The following is a 20,948-nucleotide window of genomic DNA, read 5'->3' as shown; positions in this document are numbered from 1 at the left end:
TCTGAAGGAAGAAGACCTTGCTTTGCTGAAGGTAAGGACACATGAAGTGAGAGCTGTGGCTACTTCAGTGGCCTTCAAACAGAGCCATTCTCTGCAGAGTGTTATGGATGCAACCTATTGGAGAACCAAGTCAGTGTTCGCATCATTCTATCTCAAAGATGTCCAGTCTCTTTACGAGTACTGCTACACCCTGGGACCATTCGTAGCAACGAATGCAGTAGTAGGCGAGGGCTCAGCCACTACATTCCCATAATCCCATAACCTTTTAACCTTTCTCTTGAATACTTTTTATGGGTTGTACGGTCGGCTAAGAAGCCTTCCACATCCTTGTTGATTTGGCGGGTGGTCAATTCTTTCTTGAGAAGCGCCGAGGTTAAAGGTCGTGATGAGGTCCTTTAGTATGGGTTGCAGCCCTTGATACTTCAGCACCTTAGAGTTGTTCAGCCTCCTAAGAGGAACGCTGCGCTCAGTAAGGAAGACGAACTTATTTAAGGCAGAGTAATGGCTCAAGTCGACTTCCTTACCAGGTACTTGTAATTTCATTGTTATTTTGAATAACTGATAATATGAAATACGGGATACTTAGCTTCTTGATATACATGTACACTGGTTTTCACCCACCTCCCTGGGTGTGAATCAGCTACATGATTATCGGGTAAGTTTAATATTGAAAAATGTTATTTTCATTAGTAAAATAAATTTTTGAATATACTTACCCGATAATCATGATTTAATTGACCCACCCTTCCTCCCCATAGAACCAGTGGACCGAGGAAAAATTGAAGTGGTGTCAACAAGAAGTACTGCAGTACCTGGCCACAGGTGGCGCTTGTGAGTACACTCCCCTCTTGTATAGCGATCGCTGGCGTATCCCTTCCGTAGAATTCTGTCGGGCAACGGAGTTGACAGCTACATGATTATCGGGTAAGTATATTCAAAAATTTATTTTACTAATGAAAATAACATTTTTAATACAAAGCTATTTATTTTAAGCATTATTAATAGAATATGGCATGATCATAGTTACCCAAGTGTTTGGGAACTAGCCATTATTTTAGCCTTTTTAAAACCCGGTAAAGACAAGTTTTTAGCAGCAAACTATCGTCCTATTGCATTGACATCTTGTTTATGTAAAATCATGGAGAAGATGGTCAATGCAAGGCTGATGTGGTACCTTGAAAAGAAAGGTATTTTATCATCGATTCAATGTGGATTCCGAAAAATGCACTCAACGACTGATGTGTTGATACGACTAGAGTCTTCTATTTGTGAAGCGTTTGCTTCCAAACAGCACCATGTTACAGTATTTTTTGACCTTGAAAAGGCATATGATACCACATGGAGATATGGTATACTTAAAACCATTCATGAAATCGGATTGAGAGGAGAGCTGCCACTATTTATTCAGGCATTTCTTTCACGTAGAGTTTTTCAAGTGAGAGTTGGGGATACTCTATCAGAGAGTAAGTGCCAGGAAGAAGGAGTTCCTCAGGGTAGTGTGCTGAGTGTAACCCTTTTTGCACTAGCAATTAATGGGATATCCTCAGCCATTCCCCAGGATGTTCTCTCAACATTATTTGTTGATGATCTCTCAATATCATTTGCTGGCACTAGAATGGCAATGGTTGAGAGAAAAATCCAACTCGCTATTGATAAAATTATCCAGTGGGCTGACATGAATGGATTTAGGTTCTCGACAAGTAAAACTACCATTGTCCATTTTTGTCGTATCCGGGGAGTACATCCATACCCGGATATATACATTAAAGGTCAACGGATACCATGTGCAAGAGAAGCTAAATTTTTAAGTTTGATATTTGATTGTAGGCTTACATGGGTTTCTCACTTAAAAGCGTTAAAAGCTAAATGTGTTGAAGCTCTGAATATCTTAAAAGTATTGTCCCATACATCATGGGGGCAGACTGCAATACTATTTTAAAATTATACAAGGCCTTGATTTTTTCCAAAATTAGTTATGGTTGTGAGGTATATTCTTCAGCCACCCCAAGCCGGCTAAAAATATTAGACTCGATACATCATGCAGGTATTAGATTATCTACTGGAGCTTTTAAAACCTCGCCTATCCCAAGTCTCCTTGTTGATGCTGGAGAGTTACCTCTAGACCTTTACCGAATGTCTTCCATTCTTCGGTATTGGTTTAGATTGCAAAGACTCCCTAACTATGGAAGTTTTTAATTCTAATAACCCTCTAGTTTTAAAGATTTTAGAATGGCTTTTCCTTATTGGACGGAGAGGTATAACAGTTCAATTTTGTTGGGTTCCAGCACATGTAGGTGTGTCTGGGAATGAGAAGGCAGATTCACTGGCTAAGGAGGCTGCATCCGAGTTGCTGCCAAGAAGGTATCCCATTCCCTGTAATGATTTCATACCTGACATCAAGAAATTGGTTTGCAATAAATGGCAACAGCAATGGGATAGTCAAGATGGCAATAAAATGAGGGAAGTAACAAATGACATATCTCCTTGGAGGTGTAATATGATGCCCCGAAAATGGGAGACGTCTCTTTGTCGTCTCCGTATTGGTCACACTCGGTTGACACACGAGTTTCTGCTGAAGGGCCAACAGCAACCATATTGTGACGACTGTTCAGTACCTCTAACAGTAAGGCATTTGTTGACCGAATGCCCCAATTATAACAACTTGCGGAATAGATATTTGTTTGAGGCTCGAGGTGAGGGTGGCAGGTTCATCCTTGCCAAGATTCTTGGAAATGATGTGTCCTACCATGCAAGTGGCATTTTTAGATTTATTTCAGAAGCAGGTCTTCTGGAAAATATTTAACTTTTATGACACTCAATTTTTATGATTTTAATTGAATACTCTTTAATTTTTTATTTTTCAATATTAAACTTACCCGATAATCATGTAGCTGTCAACTCCGTTGCCCGACAGAATTCTATGGAGGGATACGCCAGCTATCACAATACTAGAAGGGGGTGTACTTACCAGCGCCACCTGTGGCCAGGTACTATAGTACTTCTTGTTGACACCTCCTCAATTTTTCCTCTGTCGTGCTTCCGGCAAGACGTTCTGGGATACGCTTATGATCTTGGAGTATTTTCACGGCTTTTGGTGAAGTATTTCTCTTTGATTTCGGCTGTCGCTTTACTGGAAACCTTCTTATATTAGCTTAGATAGCTTTTATATAGTCCTGATTAACGGTTAACGATCTTTTGCTTGATTTTGGAACCCCACTTGGCTAACTCTTTGGATTCAAGATGTCTGACATTTCACAAGCCCCCACCCATAGGCGATGTAGGTCTTGTAATAGGCGTATTCCGAAGGCCTCGGTAGATCCTCACACCGCTTGTTCTGACTGTAGGGATAGGCCCTGTCAGTTAGAAAATCGATGTGAGGAATGCGCCGGACTTTCGGAACTTGATTTTGTCCGTCTTTTGAAGTATTCAACTAAGTTAGAGAGAGGCAGAGTTAGGAGGAGTTGTTCTCACTCTTCACTTTTTTCCTCACCTCATGATCCCCTACCTTTTCCTACCCCTGTAGTGGCTACCCCCGAACCTACTATTTGCCCTCAGCCTGATATGTCTGTTGTTTTGCGTGCTATTCAGGCCTTAGGCGATAAAGTAGAGTCAGTGGTAAGTGATCATAAGTCTCTTATGGCCGAAGTCAAGGAACTTAAGGTCAAGAGTGCAGTGGGTGAAATTAGTGCCAGTGCTGTGACGAGTGCTAGTGTCAGTGCAGTGCCAAGTGCTAGTGTCAGTGTCAGTGTGGTGCGTGAGGATACTTCTGTGCGTGCCAGTCGTCCTCCCAGTCCGGGACCTCTTGCAAGCTCCCAAACCCAGGGGAGAAGCAATGTCGAAGGGCAAAAGGGTTCGGCAGGCCTTGATCGGCGCACAGAAGTATCCTCGGTGGTTGCGGGCGTGTCTTCCAGAGACCGTCACTCCCACCTGCAGACGATTGAGCCCGTCTTTTACTCGTCCGCTGATCAATTGTAGGGAAGAAACGCTGGACTCAGGTCTCTAGACCACTCAAACGCAGAGTACAGTCCGCGAGTGCTCAACCGGGCTGCAGTCATTGGCTCAGCTCTGACTCGCCGCAGTCATCAGTCGACTGCACTCCGCCCAAGAGGAGTAAGGTTCTGCCGCAACAGATCTCTGCTGTTAAGGCTTTGCCTCAGCAGACCGTAGTGTCTGCCGACCCCAAGTTGACTCTTCTGCAGTCCATGCAGGCACAGCTTTCGGTCTTGATGCGTGAGTGTCGGGCTGAGAAGGTTGCGCCTCCGCCTCCGCCTGCACTCGCTCCGCCTGCGCTCGCTCCGCCTGACCGCAGTACCGCCTGCCAGGCGTACGATGTTGAGCCACGTTCTGAGTTTACTGTTCCCAGTGGTGTACAACCTCCGCCTTCCTTAAGGCAACCTCAGCAATGGGATCAGGAGGTTTATACCTCTCTTCCTCCGCTTCCACTTGCTGCTCCACCAGTGATGCAACACTCGGTTGAGGTACAACAACCTCTCCCATCCATGAGTCAGTCTCCTCAGCTCTCGCTGCAGCAAGCTCAACCCTCCGCAAGGCAAGCACCACAACACCTTAGCCTTGCGCCTCAGGAGCCTCAACTCGAGAGACATTTACTACGTTCTGCGCAGCCTCTAACTCATCGCTCTCCGCTCACACCGCAGGAACAGGAACTTGCTACTCCGCTTCCGCCAACCACTCAGCAAGCGCAACCCTTGAGTTCAGCCATTCATGCCAGGAGTCAGCCTCCTCCACCCATGCGCCTACCTTCTGCTTCTTCTTTTGTTCAGCCTTTGCAGTCTGAGCCTCAGGTGTTCCCTCAACAGATTCTTGAAGAGGAAACCACTAATATTGATGTTCCAGCTCGTTCTGACTCTGCTGTTCAGCATACCTTTCCGATCTCTTCGCTACACTCTGGTGATGAGGCGTCTGATGATGAGGCGGCACACCTGGATCCCTCATCAGACGTGGATGAATCCAAGTCTTCTCCGCCTTCTATTGACTTTCGTAAGGTCTTGGCTCTGTTTAGGGAGGTATACCCAGACCACTTTGTCTCTGCTACTCCCCGCTCTCCACCATCTGAGTTTTCGCTGGGCATGCAGCCAGCTAAGTCTACCTATACTAAGCTCGTCTTAGCAAGGTCCTCTAAGAGAGCGTTAAGGATCTTAGGGGAGTGGTTGCAGACTAAGCAACACCTTGGCAAGACTTCGTTCATGTTTCCTCCGACTAAGCTCACTTCTAAAGCGGGCGTTTGGTATGCCACAGGAGAGGAACCAGGCTTGGGAGTACCTGCCTCTGCCCAGGCTGACTTCTCAAGTCTGGTAGACTCTCCTCGTAGAACTGCAATGAGGCGCTCTAAGGTTTGCTGGACCTTCTCAGACCTTGATCACTTCCTGAAGGGTGTTTTTAGAGCATTTGAAATGTTCAACTTCCTGGACTGGTGCCTGGGGGCCCTCAGCAAGAAGACCTCCCCTGCGGACAAGGATTCTGCCATGCTATTAATGTCCTGCATGGATAAGGCCATTAGAGATGGATCTGGCGAGCTTGCGTCGATGTTTGTATCAGGGGTTCTTAAGAAAAGGGAACAGCTTTGTACCTTCCTTTCCTCCAGCATTACACCTTGTCAAAGGTCTCAACTCCTTTTCGCTCCGCTCTCGAAGTTCCTCTTCCCCGAAGAGCTGGTTAAGGACTTGTCTGCTGCCCTGATACAAAAGGACACACATGATCTTGTAGCCTCATCGGCTCGTAAGACTAAGGTTGCTACCTCAGTCCCCAGGACTTATCGCACCCCAGTGGCTGATACTCCTGCTACGAGGTTCATACCGCCCTTTCGTGGTAGAGCCCCCAGCCGAGGAAGCTCCCGTCCAGACTCTTCCAGGAGCAAGTCTAGGAAAGGTTCCAAGGCCTCTAAAGGAAAAAACTGACTCTCCGCATCTCCAGACAGCAGTAGGAGCCAGACTCAAGAGCTTCTGGCAAGCCTGGGAAAAGAGAGGTGCAGACGCCCAGTCTGTCAGTTGGCTGAGGGAGGGTTACAGGATTCCATTCTGCCTCAAACCCCCTCTGACCACATCTCCCATCAACCTCTCTCCCAACTACAAAGAAGAGGACAAGAGGCTAGCGTTGCACCAGGAGGTGTCGCTACTTGTGCAGAAGAAGGCAGTGGTTATAGTCCGGGACCATCAATCCCCGGGCTTCTACAACCGTCTCTTTCTGGTGGCCAAGAAGACAGGAGGTTGGAGACCGGTGCTGGACGTCAGCGCGCTCAATGCGTATGTCACCAAGCAGACGTTCACGATGGAGACGACGAAGTCGGTCCTAGCAGCGGTCAGGCAGGAGGACTGGATGGTCTCGTTGGACTTGAAAGATGCCTACTTTCACGTTCCTATTCATCCAGACTCCCAACCTTTCCTGAGATTCGTTTTTGGAAAGGTTGTCTACCAATTCCAAGCCCTGTGTTTTGGCCTAAGCACAGCTCCTATGGTGTTCACGCATCTGATGAGGAATATAGCAAAATTCCTCCACTTATCGGACATCAGAGCCTCCCTCTACTTAGACGACTGGCTGTTGAGAGCCTCCACGAGTCGTCGCTGTCTGGAGAGTCTCAACTGGACTTTGGACTTAATCAGAGAACTGGGTCTGTTAGTCAACATAGAAAAGTCTCAGCTCATTCCCTCCCAATCCATTGTGTACCTGGGAATGGAGATTCGGAGTCAGGATTTTCGGGCTTTTCCATCGGCCCCCAGGATAAGCCAAGCCCTAGATTGCATCATGAGCATGCTGAAGAGGAGCAGTTGCTCGGTGAGACAGTGGATGAGTCTCACAGGGACCCTTTCATCACTGGCCCTGTTCGTCGAGCTAGGGAGACTCCACCTCCGCCCTCTTCAATTCCATCTTGCAGCTCATTGGGACAAGGGTTTGACTCTCGAAGCAGTCTCTATCCCAGTCACCAAAGAGATGAAGACCACTCTCTTGTGGTGGAAGAACAATCTCCTTCTCAGGGAGGGCCTATCGTTGGCTATTCAGACCCCCAATCTTCATCTCTTCTCAGATGCATCGGACTCGGGCTGGGGTGCGACCTTGAACGGACGGGAATGCTCGGGAACGTGGAACGAGGAACAGGGAACGCTCCACATCAACTGCAAGGAGCTACTAGCAGTTCATTTAGCCCTGCTGAACTTCAAGTCCCTCCTGCTAGGCAAAGTGGTGGAGGTGAACTCAGACAACACCACAGCCTTGGCTTACATCTCCAAGCAAGGAGGGACCCATTCGAGGAGCCTATACGAGATCGCAAGGGACCTCCTCATTTGGTCAAGAAGTCAAAACCTCACTTTGGTCACGAGGTTCATTCAGGGCAACATGAACGTCTCAGCAGATCGCCTAAGCAGAAGGAATCAGGTCATTCCCACGGAATGGACCCTCCACAAGAGTGTGTGCAACAGACTTTGGACCTTGTGGGGTCAACCTACCATAGATCTGTTTGCCACCTCCATGACCAAGAGACTTCCGCTGTACTGCTCCCCAGTTCCAGACCCTGCAGCAGTTCATGTGGATGCTTTTCTGCTGAACTGGTCCCATCTCGACCTTTACGCATTCCCACCGTTCAAGATAATAAACAAAGTCCTGCAGAAATTCATCTCGCACGAAGGGACACGGCTGACGCTGGTTGCTCCCCTTTGGCCTGCAAGAGAATGGTTCACAGAGGTACTTCAATGGCTAGTCGACATCCCCAGGACTCTACCTCTAAGAGTGGACCTTCTACGTCAACCTCACGTAGACAGGTTGCATCCAAACCTCCACGCTCTTCGGCTGACTGCCTTCAGACTGTCGAAAGATTCGCTAGAGCTAGAGGCTTTTCGAAGGAGGCAGCCAGTGCGATTGTCAGAGCTAGAAGGGTTTCCACTCGTAGAGTCTACCAATCTAAGTGGGAAGTCTTCCGGAGCTGGTGTAGAGCCAATTCAGTATCCTCTACCAATACCTCTGTGACCCAAATAGCTGACTTCCTATTACATCTTAGGAATGAGAGATCCCTTTCAGCCCCTACGATTAAAGGGTACAGGAGTATGTTGGCTTCAGTTCTCCGCCACAGAGGTTTGGACCTTTCTTCCAACAAGGACCTTCAAGACATCCTTAAGTCTTTTGAGACTTCTAAAGAGCGTCGTCTATCCACTCCAGGCTGGAACCTAGACGTAGTCTTAAGGTTCCTTATGCCACCTAGGTTCGAACCTCTCCAGTCAGCTTCCTTCAAGGACCTTACACTCAAGACTCTTTTTCTCGTCTGCCTTGCAACAGCTAAGAGAGTCAGTGAGGTTCATGCCTTCAGCAAGAACATTGGTTTCACGACCGAATCTGCAACATGTTCTTTTCAGCTCGGATTCCTAGCAAAGAACGAACTTCCTTCACGTCCTTGGCCTAGATCGTTTGAAATACCTAGCCTCTCCAACATGGTAGGTAACGAACTAGAGAGAGTTCTTTGCCCTGTCAGAGCTCTCAAGTATTATCTTAATAGGTCTAAACCTATTCGAGGACAGTCAGAAGCCTTATGGTGTGCCATCAAGAAACCTTCGAGACCCATGTCCAAGAATGGGGTTTCATATTATATAAGGCTTCTGATTAGAGAAGCCCATTCTCACTTAAAGGAGGAAGACCTTGCATTGCTGAAGGTAAGGACCCACGAAGTAAGAGCCGTAGCTACTTCGATGGCCTTTAATAAAAACCGTTCTCTGCAGAGCATAATGGATGCAACCTATTGGAGGAGCAAGTCAGTTTTTGCATCATTTTATCTTAAAGATGTCCAGTCTCTTTACGAGAACTGCTACACCCTGGGACCATTCGTAGCAGCGAGTGCAGTAGTAGGTGAGGGCTCAGCCACTACATTCCCTTAATCCCATAACCTTTTTTAACCTTTCTCTTGAATGCTTTTATTTTTGTTTTTATGGTTGTTACGGTAGGCTAAGAAGCCTTCCGCATCCTTTTGATTTGGCGGGTGGTCAATTCATTCTTGAGAAGCGCCTGGGTTAGAGGTTGTGTAGAGGTCCTTTAGTAGGGGTTGCAGCCCTATATACTTTAGCACCTTTGAGTTGATTCAGCCTCCAAGAGGAACGCTGCGCTCAGTAAGGAAGACGAACTTAAAAAAGAGGCAGAGTAACGGTTCAATTCGACTTCCTTACCAGGTACTTATTATTTCATTGTTATTTGAGATAACTGTTATATGAAATATGGGATACTTAGCTATCCTTTAATCTTGTACACTGGTTTTCACCCACCCCCCTGGGTGTGAATCAGCTACATGATTATCGGGTAAGTTTAATATTGAAAAATGTTATTTTTATTAGTAAAATAAATTTTTGAATATACTTACCCGATAATCATGATTTAATTGACCCTCCCTTCCTCCCCATAGAGAACCAGTGGACCGAGGAAAAATTGAGGAGGTGTCAACAAGAAGTACTATAGTACCTGGCCACAGGTGGCGCTGGTAAGTACACCCCCTTCTAGTATTGTGATAGCTGGCGTATCCCTCCATAGAATTCTGTCGGGCAACGGAGTTGACAGCTACATGATTATCGGGTAAGTATATTCAAAAATTTATTTTACTAATAAAAATAACATTTTATTTAATTTTTTATTTGTGTATACATAAATTAAATGTTTCCGGTGTCAATGACCTTAGATGTCAGGATGCCTGAAAACTTCAAATCATTCATTCATTCATTCCCCTCTCTTAGGGAAGCAGCATCCTGGTCTTCGCATAGCTGACCTCGACCTCTGCAGGTAACCCATGCTTCCTTGTGCTCCTAGTATTAAGCTTAATACTATCGTGTCCCCCATACCCTGACGAGGTGGTATTGGGAACGTCCTATCCTAGATTCCTATTTAAAGGTCTCAAGGTCAACTTCATAGGACGAGTCACACTTTCCTCTACTCACAACTTATGCAGGCCACTCGTTCCTAGCGAAACAAGGAACTTGTGAGATGCAGGGGCTCCTTCTCTCAAGTGCTACTCACTGGGAGGCGGAGTCCCCGGGCAAAGCCAAAGTCAGTAAGGCTGGGGACTTTCCACCCTTCCTAAGGGGTAAGTCACCCAATGTAAATAGCGTGGTTTGTATTTCGGTTACGCAACAAATGACAAATTCGGAGATAATTTGTATTTTTCCTAACCATACAAACCTTAGCTATTTACACATATTTGCCCGCCAGCCCTAGCCCCCAAGTCAAGTCCTACCTCTAAGTGAAGTGAAGCAAATCACCGGTGTGTGTGGGGTGGGGAGGGGTAGCAAGCTATCCCTTCCCCTACCCCCGCTAACTAGCGCGGGGGTAGTTAACCCTCGTTAAAAACTATTGGCTCGTCATTTCAGCTACGCCGAAAGGTAAACCCAATGTAAATAGCTAACGTTTGTATGGTTAGGAAAAATACAAATTATCTCCGAATTTGTCATATTTATTTACTGAAATGTCCTATACACTTATGAATTGGATATTGTAATGCTATATGTATTTATTTGTTCTATCATATGAGATACTATTGGTTTTTACTGCATTTATTCACATGACAATGTACAATAGTCTTCAGTGGAGATTGATTTATTCATGCCAATAGGTATCATTGTACTTAAAAAATATGTCTATGAAATGTTCATGCATCTTTATTTTAGCTGAGGGTTTATAGTACCTGATAGGAAACATCATGGTCTTGTAATCTGTGCGTTGGGAATTCGATCTCAAGCCAGATAGTTTCTAGTAGTGTCTATAGCCCAACTGTCCTTGTGAGCTAGGAAGGGGGGTTTGGGGGGGCCTAATGCCTACCAGCAGAGTCATCAGTAACCATTGCATGGCCCTCCATGGTTATAGGTTTAGTGGAGAGGGTTATAGGTTTAGTGGAGAGGGGGAGTTTGGTTGCTGGTCAAATTTATATTTGTTACAACACAAATACAAACCTTTGTCCTTTACATAGGAGAAATAAAAGCGAAGCTGGAGAACATGGAAGTTTAAACTTTTATAACGAAATGTAAACAGGCGGCCGGAAATTACAACCCACGAGTGGGGAAACACCGCCTCTCTGCTTGCTCACACAAAGCAGTTACTTTGATGATAGTTGTCAGTGGGAACAAACATTCTTCCACTGGCTGGAGATTGGTGTTTAATACTTTTTATTTCTTTCAGCTAGTATGTCTCCTGGAGAATATTTTCATTTTATTTTTCAGTAGTACCCTTGGATGCCTGTTCCTGGTTTAATGCTAATAGCATCTTGGGACATTGTCCTTGGGTCTGAGACATTCTCTATTTAATGACAGCATGTCTCCCACAACTCAGTTGGTTGGCCAAAGGTGAATGCAGGACTCTCACTTTTGCTGCCCTTAAGCCAGACTTCTCTGAAGCTGGAAGGAAACAATATCGAGAGGAACAAGCTTCTTTCTGAAGGAATACTGTATCCTGCTTTGGAGTAACTCGCTCGGGAGTAATTCAAGCACTGTTGAATCAATGTTCCCTGACTGGATAAAACACTGAACAACTTGCTTTTAGTGAACTCAAGCGTGCTTTACAAGTGAGCACGCTCACCCCTGTAGAGGAAACATGCTTCATGCTAGCATGTCTCCTATGTGTCTCCCTATTAGATGTGCTCCCCACCGAAGGATCCTTATGTTAATGAGCAACATGTCTCTCAACACACATTGCTGTGTGCTCAAGAATGAACACTTTCTCTCACATGAGCATGCTAGCTCTTCGGAGTGTATGCAATGGCAACGCACACATCTAAATGAACCAGCGCTTTTGAAAACGTGCATGGTGGCTAACCTATCCTTACTAAGCTTGTTGGGGTTCTAGAACAGTTGGGTTACCTCACACACCTTTGCGTGCATCTCTTAGTTTGCTACTACAGCTAGCATGTTCAGGATAGGGAGCAAGTCTGAACACTCTTTGAGAAGAATCTTTACAATTGTGAGAGTTAGCGCACATACCTAAATGCAGCTGCTCTCTGGTCCAGAGTAGTTTCTTTCACAACAATTATTAATTGTCCTCGATAGAATTTGGGTCGACTTCACACACTCACTCTCTTCTGGGAGTAGAAGAGTTCTCAGTAGGGAATATCTCCTATTATCCTAAAAACATATTCTTTGCAAATCTTGAGTTTCTTTACATCTCGCATACCTGAAAAGGATTTCCAAACTTTTCGGGAGATCACACACACAGATATATATATACAGTATATATATTGCTCTTCCAAAAGAGTGACACTTAGACTGTTTAACTCAGAAATTCAAATTACTTTAAGATTTGGAATATTCCTTATGCCCTGAACGTGTTTGCATGATTACACTCGGGTGTTCTCCCCAAGGGAAGATAAATTCCTTATGTCTTGAACGTGCGTACTCGATTTCACTTGTGTGTTCAGTTATCTCAAAGCCAGCAGGAATTTTAGGCAAGTTCATTTGAAGCCGAAACTAATGAAAAAGCATGCCAGGAGGCATCTTCACATACAATCAGATTTTATTTGATGCTTTATGGACAGAGGCAAACTTTTGTATGAGTTCGTAGTTAGTCAGCTGACTTTGTACACACTGAAGAAAATGGGGCTTAGCTAACTCCTAACTGATCGATAGGAGTTGCCAATACAGTAAGTCACTCCCACTGTTTCTCTCCCCGTGGTAAAGACAGTTTTTGCCAGCATTCACCAGGACGGAGATTACAATGGAAATTTTTACATTGAAGTATTGGGTTTTCCCACTAGCTGATCACTAGAGTACTTTAGCCTGCAATAGCGAACACCCTTTGAAATAACACCACTGGGAAAGCATCCTTTGGAACATTACCTCATTTTGCTTATTATCATTACAGTAATCTGTTAGCGATCGCTTGCTTTTGCAATACAGTAGCTTCTTTTCCTGGTATGCTCTCTTGTTAGAATGATACTTGGTTTGCTGCTAGGTGTCTGCACACACTGGTGAGAGTGCTATTGCACAAGTGTACATTTACAGACTGTAAACTTAAACTGCTCACGTCATTGCCCGCGATACAATGGTTTGTACATCCTCTCACCTACTTGTGATCAGTTGCACACCCTCCCTCTTGGTTGTGGTTGATCGCGCATACCCTCGCCTGTCTACTAGAGCTCTCTCCTGTGGGAATACTGCTAATAGCCATCTCATTTGTTTCCATGCAAATACAAACCTGAAGAAAGGACTTAGGTTGTATGATGAGGAGAGTACAAGTGATCTCAAATACTTCCTACATAAATGCAAAAATGAGGAGAGGACTCAGACTTTTATAGGTAGAAATCACTTCCAATTTTGGGCTTAGTAGGTAGGTTACTGATCTAATGGTTGCACTTATGCATAAAACGTACAGTAGTGCAGTTACATGCTGGTGCCCTCCTAACAATTTGCATCTCCCTCTTTGGTCAACTTGCGAGTCCCAACTTTCGTGCAAATATGCTTGGGCTGCTCCCTTACACTGGGACACGTGAGTAAGCATGCCTGCTAGCTCCAAAAGCGTGCTCTCCACCATTGGCCCAAATGCACACACTTAGTCTTACCTTTAGAATGCCCATTGGTTCTACAGCAGGCTCAAAAGCGCAAACATATACCTTTACTTGAGTGCCCTAGTTCTTTTGGGTGTATTTAACGCTGTGGAGCTCTCTTAAGATCACTGGGAGGTGTGCAGTTAAAATCGATTCTTGTCCCAAGCGCTCTAGCGACTTCGGTTGCTTTGTGATTCGCATTTACTCTCGCAAGGAGAAGAGCTCCTTGTCACATGAGCGCTATAGGTCACTTGAGCGCATTCACCATCATCCGGCTGTGCACCTCGCTAACATGAGCATAGCCAGCTAAGAGTAGAGAACAGGTGAATACTCCTCACTGATGCTTTAAAGATGCACTTCACCCTCTTATGCTACACCTAAGCCCTCATCACCCCAGGTAACAACAGGACACACATGATTCCTCTGGGAGTACCACAGGGTCCTAGTCTTGCATCTAGGCCTTGCACTTCCAAGTGGAATCGCCATGTAGACCCTTCCCAGAGAAGCCGAGAGCACACGCCCTTTGGAGGACTTGTCCGCAATTACTGAGCCCAGGCATAGTCCCATAAAATCAGATGACCGAAGGCGCAACTGTTATTGCCAAGTGACGCCTCTCCCAGGTGATCATTATCATCCCCGAACCCATCGTGGTTCTAGATCACCCAGGGAGGTCTTTTATATCGATGACTATAGGTTGTAACGAATAGTTGTTGATTCTGCCTGATGATCTGCCTTTCCTTGGAGTTGGAGGAGGGGTAATGAGGACCGCTGGTGACTCCCTGCAGAATGTACTGTACTAGGATCTGTCTAAATCCAAAGTTTCCTAAAGCCTCGAAGGAGAAGATGATGACCAGTCTCCTCTCTTCCTTCTCTGAGGATGCATGCCCCAGGGAAAGCAAGGACTTGAAAACTGTTCCCAGGAAGTTCTACAGTTTGCCAGTGGATACGAGTTTCGCGGGAGGCTCAAGACTCGGGATCAATAGCTGCTCCTCAAAGGGGTGCTGCAGGCAGCCTCTCCAGATCAGAGAAGAGCAAGAGACTTACCGGACTCAAATACCTAGTCATTCCAAAGGATAGAGTGTTTTTTAGCTATGTTCCTGAGTATATGACCAAGACCTAAAACCCACTTGCCGACAATACGAGGTTTGTGTCCCTCTTATCTTCTCTTCAGGCAGCATCCAGATGGGATCAGAAGACTCCATGGTGGTATCTTGAGAGGACGCTGCACTTGAGGCCTAAACCCTAAAGACTTTTTTTCAGTACTAGCTAGATAATGAAAAGTATATCCAAGGAAACTTTCTTTCTGGTTTTGTGAAACCATAAGATGTGGCTATCTCTCAACTAATGAGAGGGTTGGAGGTTCAACACATGCAAAGTCTCACAAAGTTATGAATATTTGGCCAATGTTAGCATTTGCGAAAAACTTTTAAGTGGCACAGGCATTAAGGCAGGAGTCTGAAAATGCCAGTATATCTACAAGTCCTTTGGATACCTTTACCCTTAGTTCTCTGGTAGCTGCTCATCAGGTTATGTAGCCAGCTTAGCTCTCTCACAAGACTAGATTTATCTCTTCTAAGATAGTGGATTTGACATAAGCCTAAAATGACGGGTATCCTCCTCTCTGGTTACGGCTCATTTTCCTTTTGCCTACTCATACACCGAATAGTCTGGCCTATTCTTTACATATTCTCCTCTGTCCTCATACACCTGATAACACTAAGATTACAAAGCAATTCTTTTTCTTTCAAGGGGTTAACTACTGCACTGTAATTGTTCAGTGGCTACTTTCCTCTTGGTAAGGGTAGAAGAGACTTTTTAGCAATGGTAAGCAGCTCTTCTAGGAGAAGGACATTGCAAATTTAAACTATTGTTCTCTGGTCTTGGGTAGTGCTATAGCCTCTGTACCATGGTCTTTCACTGCCTTGAGGTAGAGTCCTCTTGTTTTAGGGTACACTCGGTCACACTACATGTATTCTATTTTGTTTCTCTTACTCTTGTTTTTTAAAGTTATTATAGTGTAAATGTGAAATATTTATTCAAATGCTGTTACTGTTCTTAAAGTATTTTATTTTAATTTTTAATAACTTCTCTTGTAATTTTTTTATTTCCTTCCCTCACTGGGCTATATTCCCTGTTGGAGCCCTCGGGTTTATAGTATTCTGCTTTTCCAACTAGGGTTATAACTTAGTAAGTCATAATAATAATAATAATAATAATAATAACTGACCATCTACTCTTTGTTTCCCTTGTTTTGGGTATGCAGCAGTCGTGGCCATTGAACCAGACATCAGATGCAGGAAAGCTTCATAACGAGGAATCTAGAGGATGGTTAGGTTGTATTTGATCCTATTTCTAATAATAGCTCTGGATACATTCTAACAACATATCCTGTATAAAGGTATAGGCTCTACTGTGACTAAGTACAGTACAGTACCTTTTATTTTTGGTATAGACCTGTAATAAATCTTCAAACTTCTTAATTGCTTCAGTTTATTTTGTATTTGTTATAAAGGGTTATGGAAAGATGAGTGCTTGACAAGCTCACTGAGGCAGACACTGTTTTGAAATTCAACGGCCAAGCGCTGTAGGCATGACGTAATAAAGATGTCACTACAATAACAGAAAATGGAGTTGATTATAAATTAAGCTATATTAAAGTAATAAACAACAAGGCAACCTAATGCCTGTTGCATCACTATGCAGACTGTTAAGAGGCTAGCAGGACCATCACCTTCTCTCTTACATAGGACTAGGTGCAGTGACAATTCTCTGGAAAGTTGAACCAGCCAGAAATTTCGTCTGTTGAGACTTCCTCCCATCTAAGGATGAGTCTCCTATTAAATGACGATTGTTTTATTCATGTGGGAACATAACAATTTTTTATTAAGTATTTTGTATTTTTCTTAACTATACGAAACTGAGTCATATAAGTTACACTTCCTGCTTCAGCGTCCCCACAAATCCTAGGCCTAAGGTCAAAAGTGCTGGTCTTGATGACTGACATGTGGGCCAGGCTTCCCCTGTACCTCCTGTTGGTAGTTATATCTATCCCGTTAAGTTTAGAAGACCGATCTGGATTTGCTAAAGTTATGCATCTACAGAACTTTTATTAAAGGACTGAGGTTTGTATAGTATAGTTATAAAATATGCAAATTGCTTTTGAAAATTTGAGATTTTACTTTGTCTATTGTTTGTCATTTTTCTTTTAGAGTTTATTCCTTACTTCTCAATTTCTTCTACTATGCTAAGGCTCCATTCTGTATTAGGGGCCCTTTGGCTTGTGACATTCTACTATTTAAATTTTGGTATCCACTTGTATTTTGATGATAAAATTATAAAGTTCAATTTTTCAGAGGGCAGATTAGGGAAATTGACATTAGACCAGTTAGATGAACTTGAAGATGATGAAGATGAAGCTATCTTGCTTGAGTTTCGAAAGAGGCGAATTGAAGAAATGAAAGCACAGGCTCAAGCCAATAAATTTGGTGAGGTGAGAACTTTATGTTATGAAGTTGTAATTTTCATATTCAAAATTTTGTTGTTTGAGAAATGTTTAAGCAAATCACATTGTCTTGCTATCATCTCTCAGTTTTTTTTACAAATGGAATTCAAATTACATTCTGATTTTGATATTTCCAAAGCAGTAATATTATACCACTAGGCAACTGTAAGGCCCTAGGAAAAGGAAAGCACTGTGGGGCATAAATGTTCCAGTTAGACTTGCAATTAATTTTAAAGAAAACTTATTACACAAGTACTGTAGGAGAAAAGGAAATTAAAATGGGTAACATTACAGGAGTTCTACTCTACAGGCAAGCATCACTATATGATTGATTGATAAGTGTATGATGTCCTATCTGACTTAAGTGTTATTTTAAAGATAAGTGTGATGGAATTTCACCAAATCTTTTAACAACTTGCATGACTGGTGTTGTGGGTGGGAGTCAGAGGGGAAATGCTGGGGGTGGGGTGGGAAGCTACACAGTTATGTTTTACTTTTGAGAATGCTTTTTGTGTGATTTGAATACATATGCCAATATAGACATACTGTACACAAAAATAGCCCTTACATAATCATGAATAAAGACTAGAATCGGAAGTTGTTCCGTAACCGAAATACAAACCACGCTATTTACAGAGGGTTTACCTTTTAGCGCAGCTGAAATGGCGAGCCATTAGAATTTAACGAGGGTGTATTACCCCTGCGCTAGTTAGCGGGGGGGGGGGGGGGGGGGGGGGGGGAGTGGTAGCTAGCTACCCCTCCCCCCCTCACACACAGATGAATGCTCACTTTCACTTTTGGCTCGGACTGTGACAGACGTCTCTGTCTTGGTCCTCTCTATGCAGCCATTGTTTGTTTTGTCTTTACTTAATCGCTTACTTTTCATTTACTCAATATATATGTAAACATGTTTTCATGTTTGTATATATATTTGAGTATAGAAATCAGTAAGTTTCCTTTTCAGAGTTGTGTGTGTAGTGTACGATATCTACGTGGAGTCCTCGGCAGTTAGGCCACCACGGCGTAATTTAATGGGTGGCGATCGAGTTTGACATGTCTTTCTCTCTCTCTTGAGGTCGTTCACCCTTTTTACTACGTGTTACTACGCCCTTGTAGCTTCCTTTCTGCGTGGGGGGGTTGCTACGCCGTACGTTTGTCTCAATTAGTTTATGAATCTAATTGTAGTTTTTCTTTTTTTTAAATTACATAATTACATAGTTACATAATTATAATTGTTATAATTCTGTTTTGGTTATAGCTCTCCTTCCGTGAGTGTAAGTGGTTGTGAGGGCACGTGCCTGTTGTGTAATTCTTGTTTCCTTTCCCTCGGGATTCCTCTTCGGAGCCTTCCCGGGGGAATGAATGTGTACTAATGTTATTTGTTTTATTTTTTTACAGTTACCGATCTAGTTCGTTTCTGTAATATGGCAACGGTGTGAGCTGTCTTGTTGAGTCCTGGGGATTCGGCTGTTGCTGCCTCCCCCCTTTTATTTTCGTCAGGGGCGTGTCTCCTTCTACTGGAAGTACTCCCGTGACGACGGACAGCTCTCCAGTTCATTTTAGAACTCTCAGGAGGCTTGCCTCCTTGGGCGGGTAACTTTCCTTCCGAGGGAAGTTTTTCCTGTCCAGGCTTGAGTTTTTCCCCTTTTGGGGGGTTCTTCTCTTGCCTTTTTTTTGTGCGACTATGCTCTTGGTGCTGAGCGGTCATACCTGCAGTTTCGCTCAAGGGGCTGGGCAACTGCAGGAGCTCCTCTTCGGAGGATTGCTCCTTTTAGGTCACTGACTGACCAGTCTCTTCTACGAAGTGTTCCTCTTTCGTTCGCGAGAGAGTTCACTCATAGAGACTCCTCTTCGGAGGATTCTTCTGTTGCTGTTGCTGTTGGCCTCCTTCGCCGTAAGGCCCACCGTCCGCCTCGTCGTAAGGGCCTCTCATCTCCCTATAAGGGTGCTAGAGGCGCCTTTTTGAATCTCCGTTTGCAGCCTACAACTCCTTTTTCTTGATCTTCCGCCTTGGTGCAGATGGACAGCAGTCTGATCTCGTCTTCCGACGGGCAACGGTCTTCCCGACGGACAACGGTCTTCCGACGGACATCAGTCTCCCGGCGGACATCAATCTCCCGGCGGACAGACAACGGTCTTCCGACGGACATCAGTCTCCCGGCGGACAACGATCCCTTCGGGGCAAAGGGTTGCCTCCCACGGGGGTTCTTCCCTTGCGTGTCAGGGTTCCCCTGCGCGCCCTTCTGCTGTGTTCTCTCCTGCTCCTGCTCAGTGTTAGCGCACAGGCGCTCTCCTGCTCATCAGCGCTCTCCTGTTCGTCAGCGCTCTCATGATGATCATCCCTGCTGCTCCTGTTGGTTCCTGTTACGCGCCCTGTGTGCCCACGTTCGCCCTCGCGATCTAGAACTTCAGTTCAGGTCGGGGTCAAGGACTCTTCTTTTATGCGCAGGCTTCCACGCGTTGCCTTCTGCTCGTCAGCGATCACCTTTCTCTCGGCGATCTCCGGATCGCCCGCGTGTGTTACAGCCGGCACGCCAACGTTCTCCAACACTTCTGAAGGAACATGGTTCGCCAGCTACTAGCTCACCTGCGCATGCTGCTCACCATCGCGCGATCGCCTACCTGCGGATGCTGCTCGCCATCGTGCGACCCTCAACTGCGGATGCTGCTCGCCATCACGCGATCGCCCACCTGCGGATGCTGCTCGCCATCGCGCGACCGCCCACCTGCGGATGCTGATCGCCATCGCGCGACCGCACACCTGCGGATGCTGATCGCCATCGCGCGACCGCACACCTGCAAATGCTGATCGCCATCGCGCGACCGCACACCTGCGGATGCTGATTGCCATCGCGCGACCGCCCACCTGCGGATGCTGATCGCCATCGCGCGACCCTGCGCATGCTGATCACCATCGCGCGACCCTGCGCATGCTGATCACCATCGCTCGACCCTGCGCATGCTGATCACCATCGCGCGACCCTGCGCATGCTGATCACCATCGCGCGATCGCCTACCTGCGGATGCTGCTCGCCATCGCGCGATCGCCTACCTGCGGATGCTGATCGCCATCGCGCGACCGCCCACCTGCGCATGCTGATCGCCATCGCGCGACCCTGGCATGCTGATCACCATCACGCGATCGCCCACCTGCGCATGCTGCTCGCGATCGCTCACCTTCGCATGCTGCTCGCCATCGCACGATCGCTCACCTGCGCATGCTGCTCGCCATCGCGTCGGCATGCCACAACGCGCCATTGCCAACCTGCGCGTTAGCGCTCACCAGCTCACCACCGATTGCCTCTTGATCCATATCGCCAGCGGTCTTCCTCTCCCACGCGGCAGCGCGTTTCCTCGCCATCGCGCTAACGCTTGCGTTCGCCGCCTGGGACTCGCGCTCATTTACCTGCCCACCCTCGCGACCGCTCGCCTGCGCGACCGCTCGCCCGCGCGCCCGTGCGACCGCTCGCCCGCGCGACCGCTTGCCCGCGCGACCGCTCGCCCGCGCGACCCTTCGCCCGCGCGACCCTTCGCCCGCGCGACCCTTCGCCCGCGCGACCCTTCGCCCGCGCGACCCTTCGCCCGCGCGACCCTTCGCCGGCGCGACCGCTCGCCTGCGCGACCGCTTGCCTGTGCGCCCGCGCTATCATTCGCCTGCGCGCCCACACGCCCACGTGCCTGCGCGACCGCTTGCCTGTGCGCCCGCGCTATCATTCGCCTGCGTGCCCACACGCCCTCGTGCCTGCACGTCTACGCTCATGCGCGTCCGCGCCCATGCTCTCCAATGTTCGCCCGCGCGCGAACCAACGGTTTTCCATCGCTCGGACGGACGGTGTTCCGTCACGCGAACCGACGGTGTTCCGTCGCGCGAACCGACGGTGTTCCGTCGCGCGAACCGACGGTGTTCCGTCGCGCGAACCGACGGTGTTCCGTCGCGCG

General features: G+C 46.3%; 2 protein-coding genes across 2 annotated transcripts in view; both read left to right on the top strand.

Moving 5' to 3' along the window:
- Positions 1-20,948, top strand: part of LOC137641584 (nucleolar protein 4-like) — a 342,312-nt gene that overhangs the window by 131,918 nt on the left and 189,446 nt on the right. The window lies entirely within an intron of this gene.
- The window catches only part of LOC137641583 (phosducin-like protein 3), a 110,381-nt gene that overhangs the window by 47,492 nt on the left and 41,941 nt on the right, over positions 1-20,948 (top strand). Inside the window, exon 3 of the mRNA XM_068374292.1 lies at positions 16,861-16,997. Coding sequence (XP_068230393.1) covers positions 16,861-16,997 — 137 coding nt within the window. The remainder of the gene's footprint in view (positions 1-16,860; positions 16,998-20,948) is intronic.

Source organism: Palaemon carinicauda, chromosome 5, assembly GCF_036898095.1.
Source record: "Palaemon carinicauda isolate YSFRI2023 chromosome 5, ASM3689809v2, whole genome shotgun sequence".
Lineage (NCBI taxonomy): Eukaryota > Metazoa > Arthropoda > Malacostraca > Decapoda > Palaemonidae > Palaemon > Palaemon carinicauda.
Note: the sequence above shows the minus strand (reverse complement) of the source record. Positions and strands in the feature narration are given on the sequence as shown.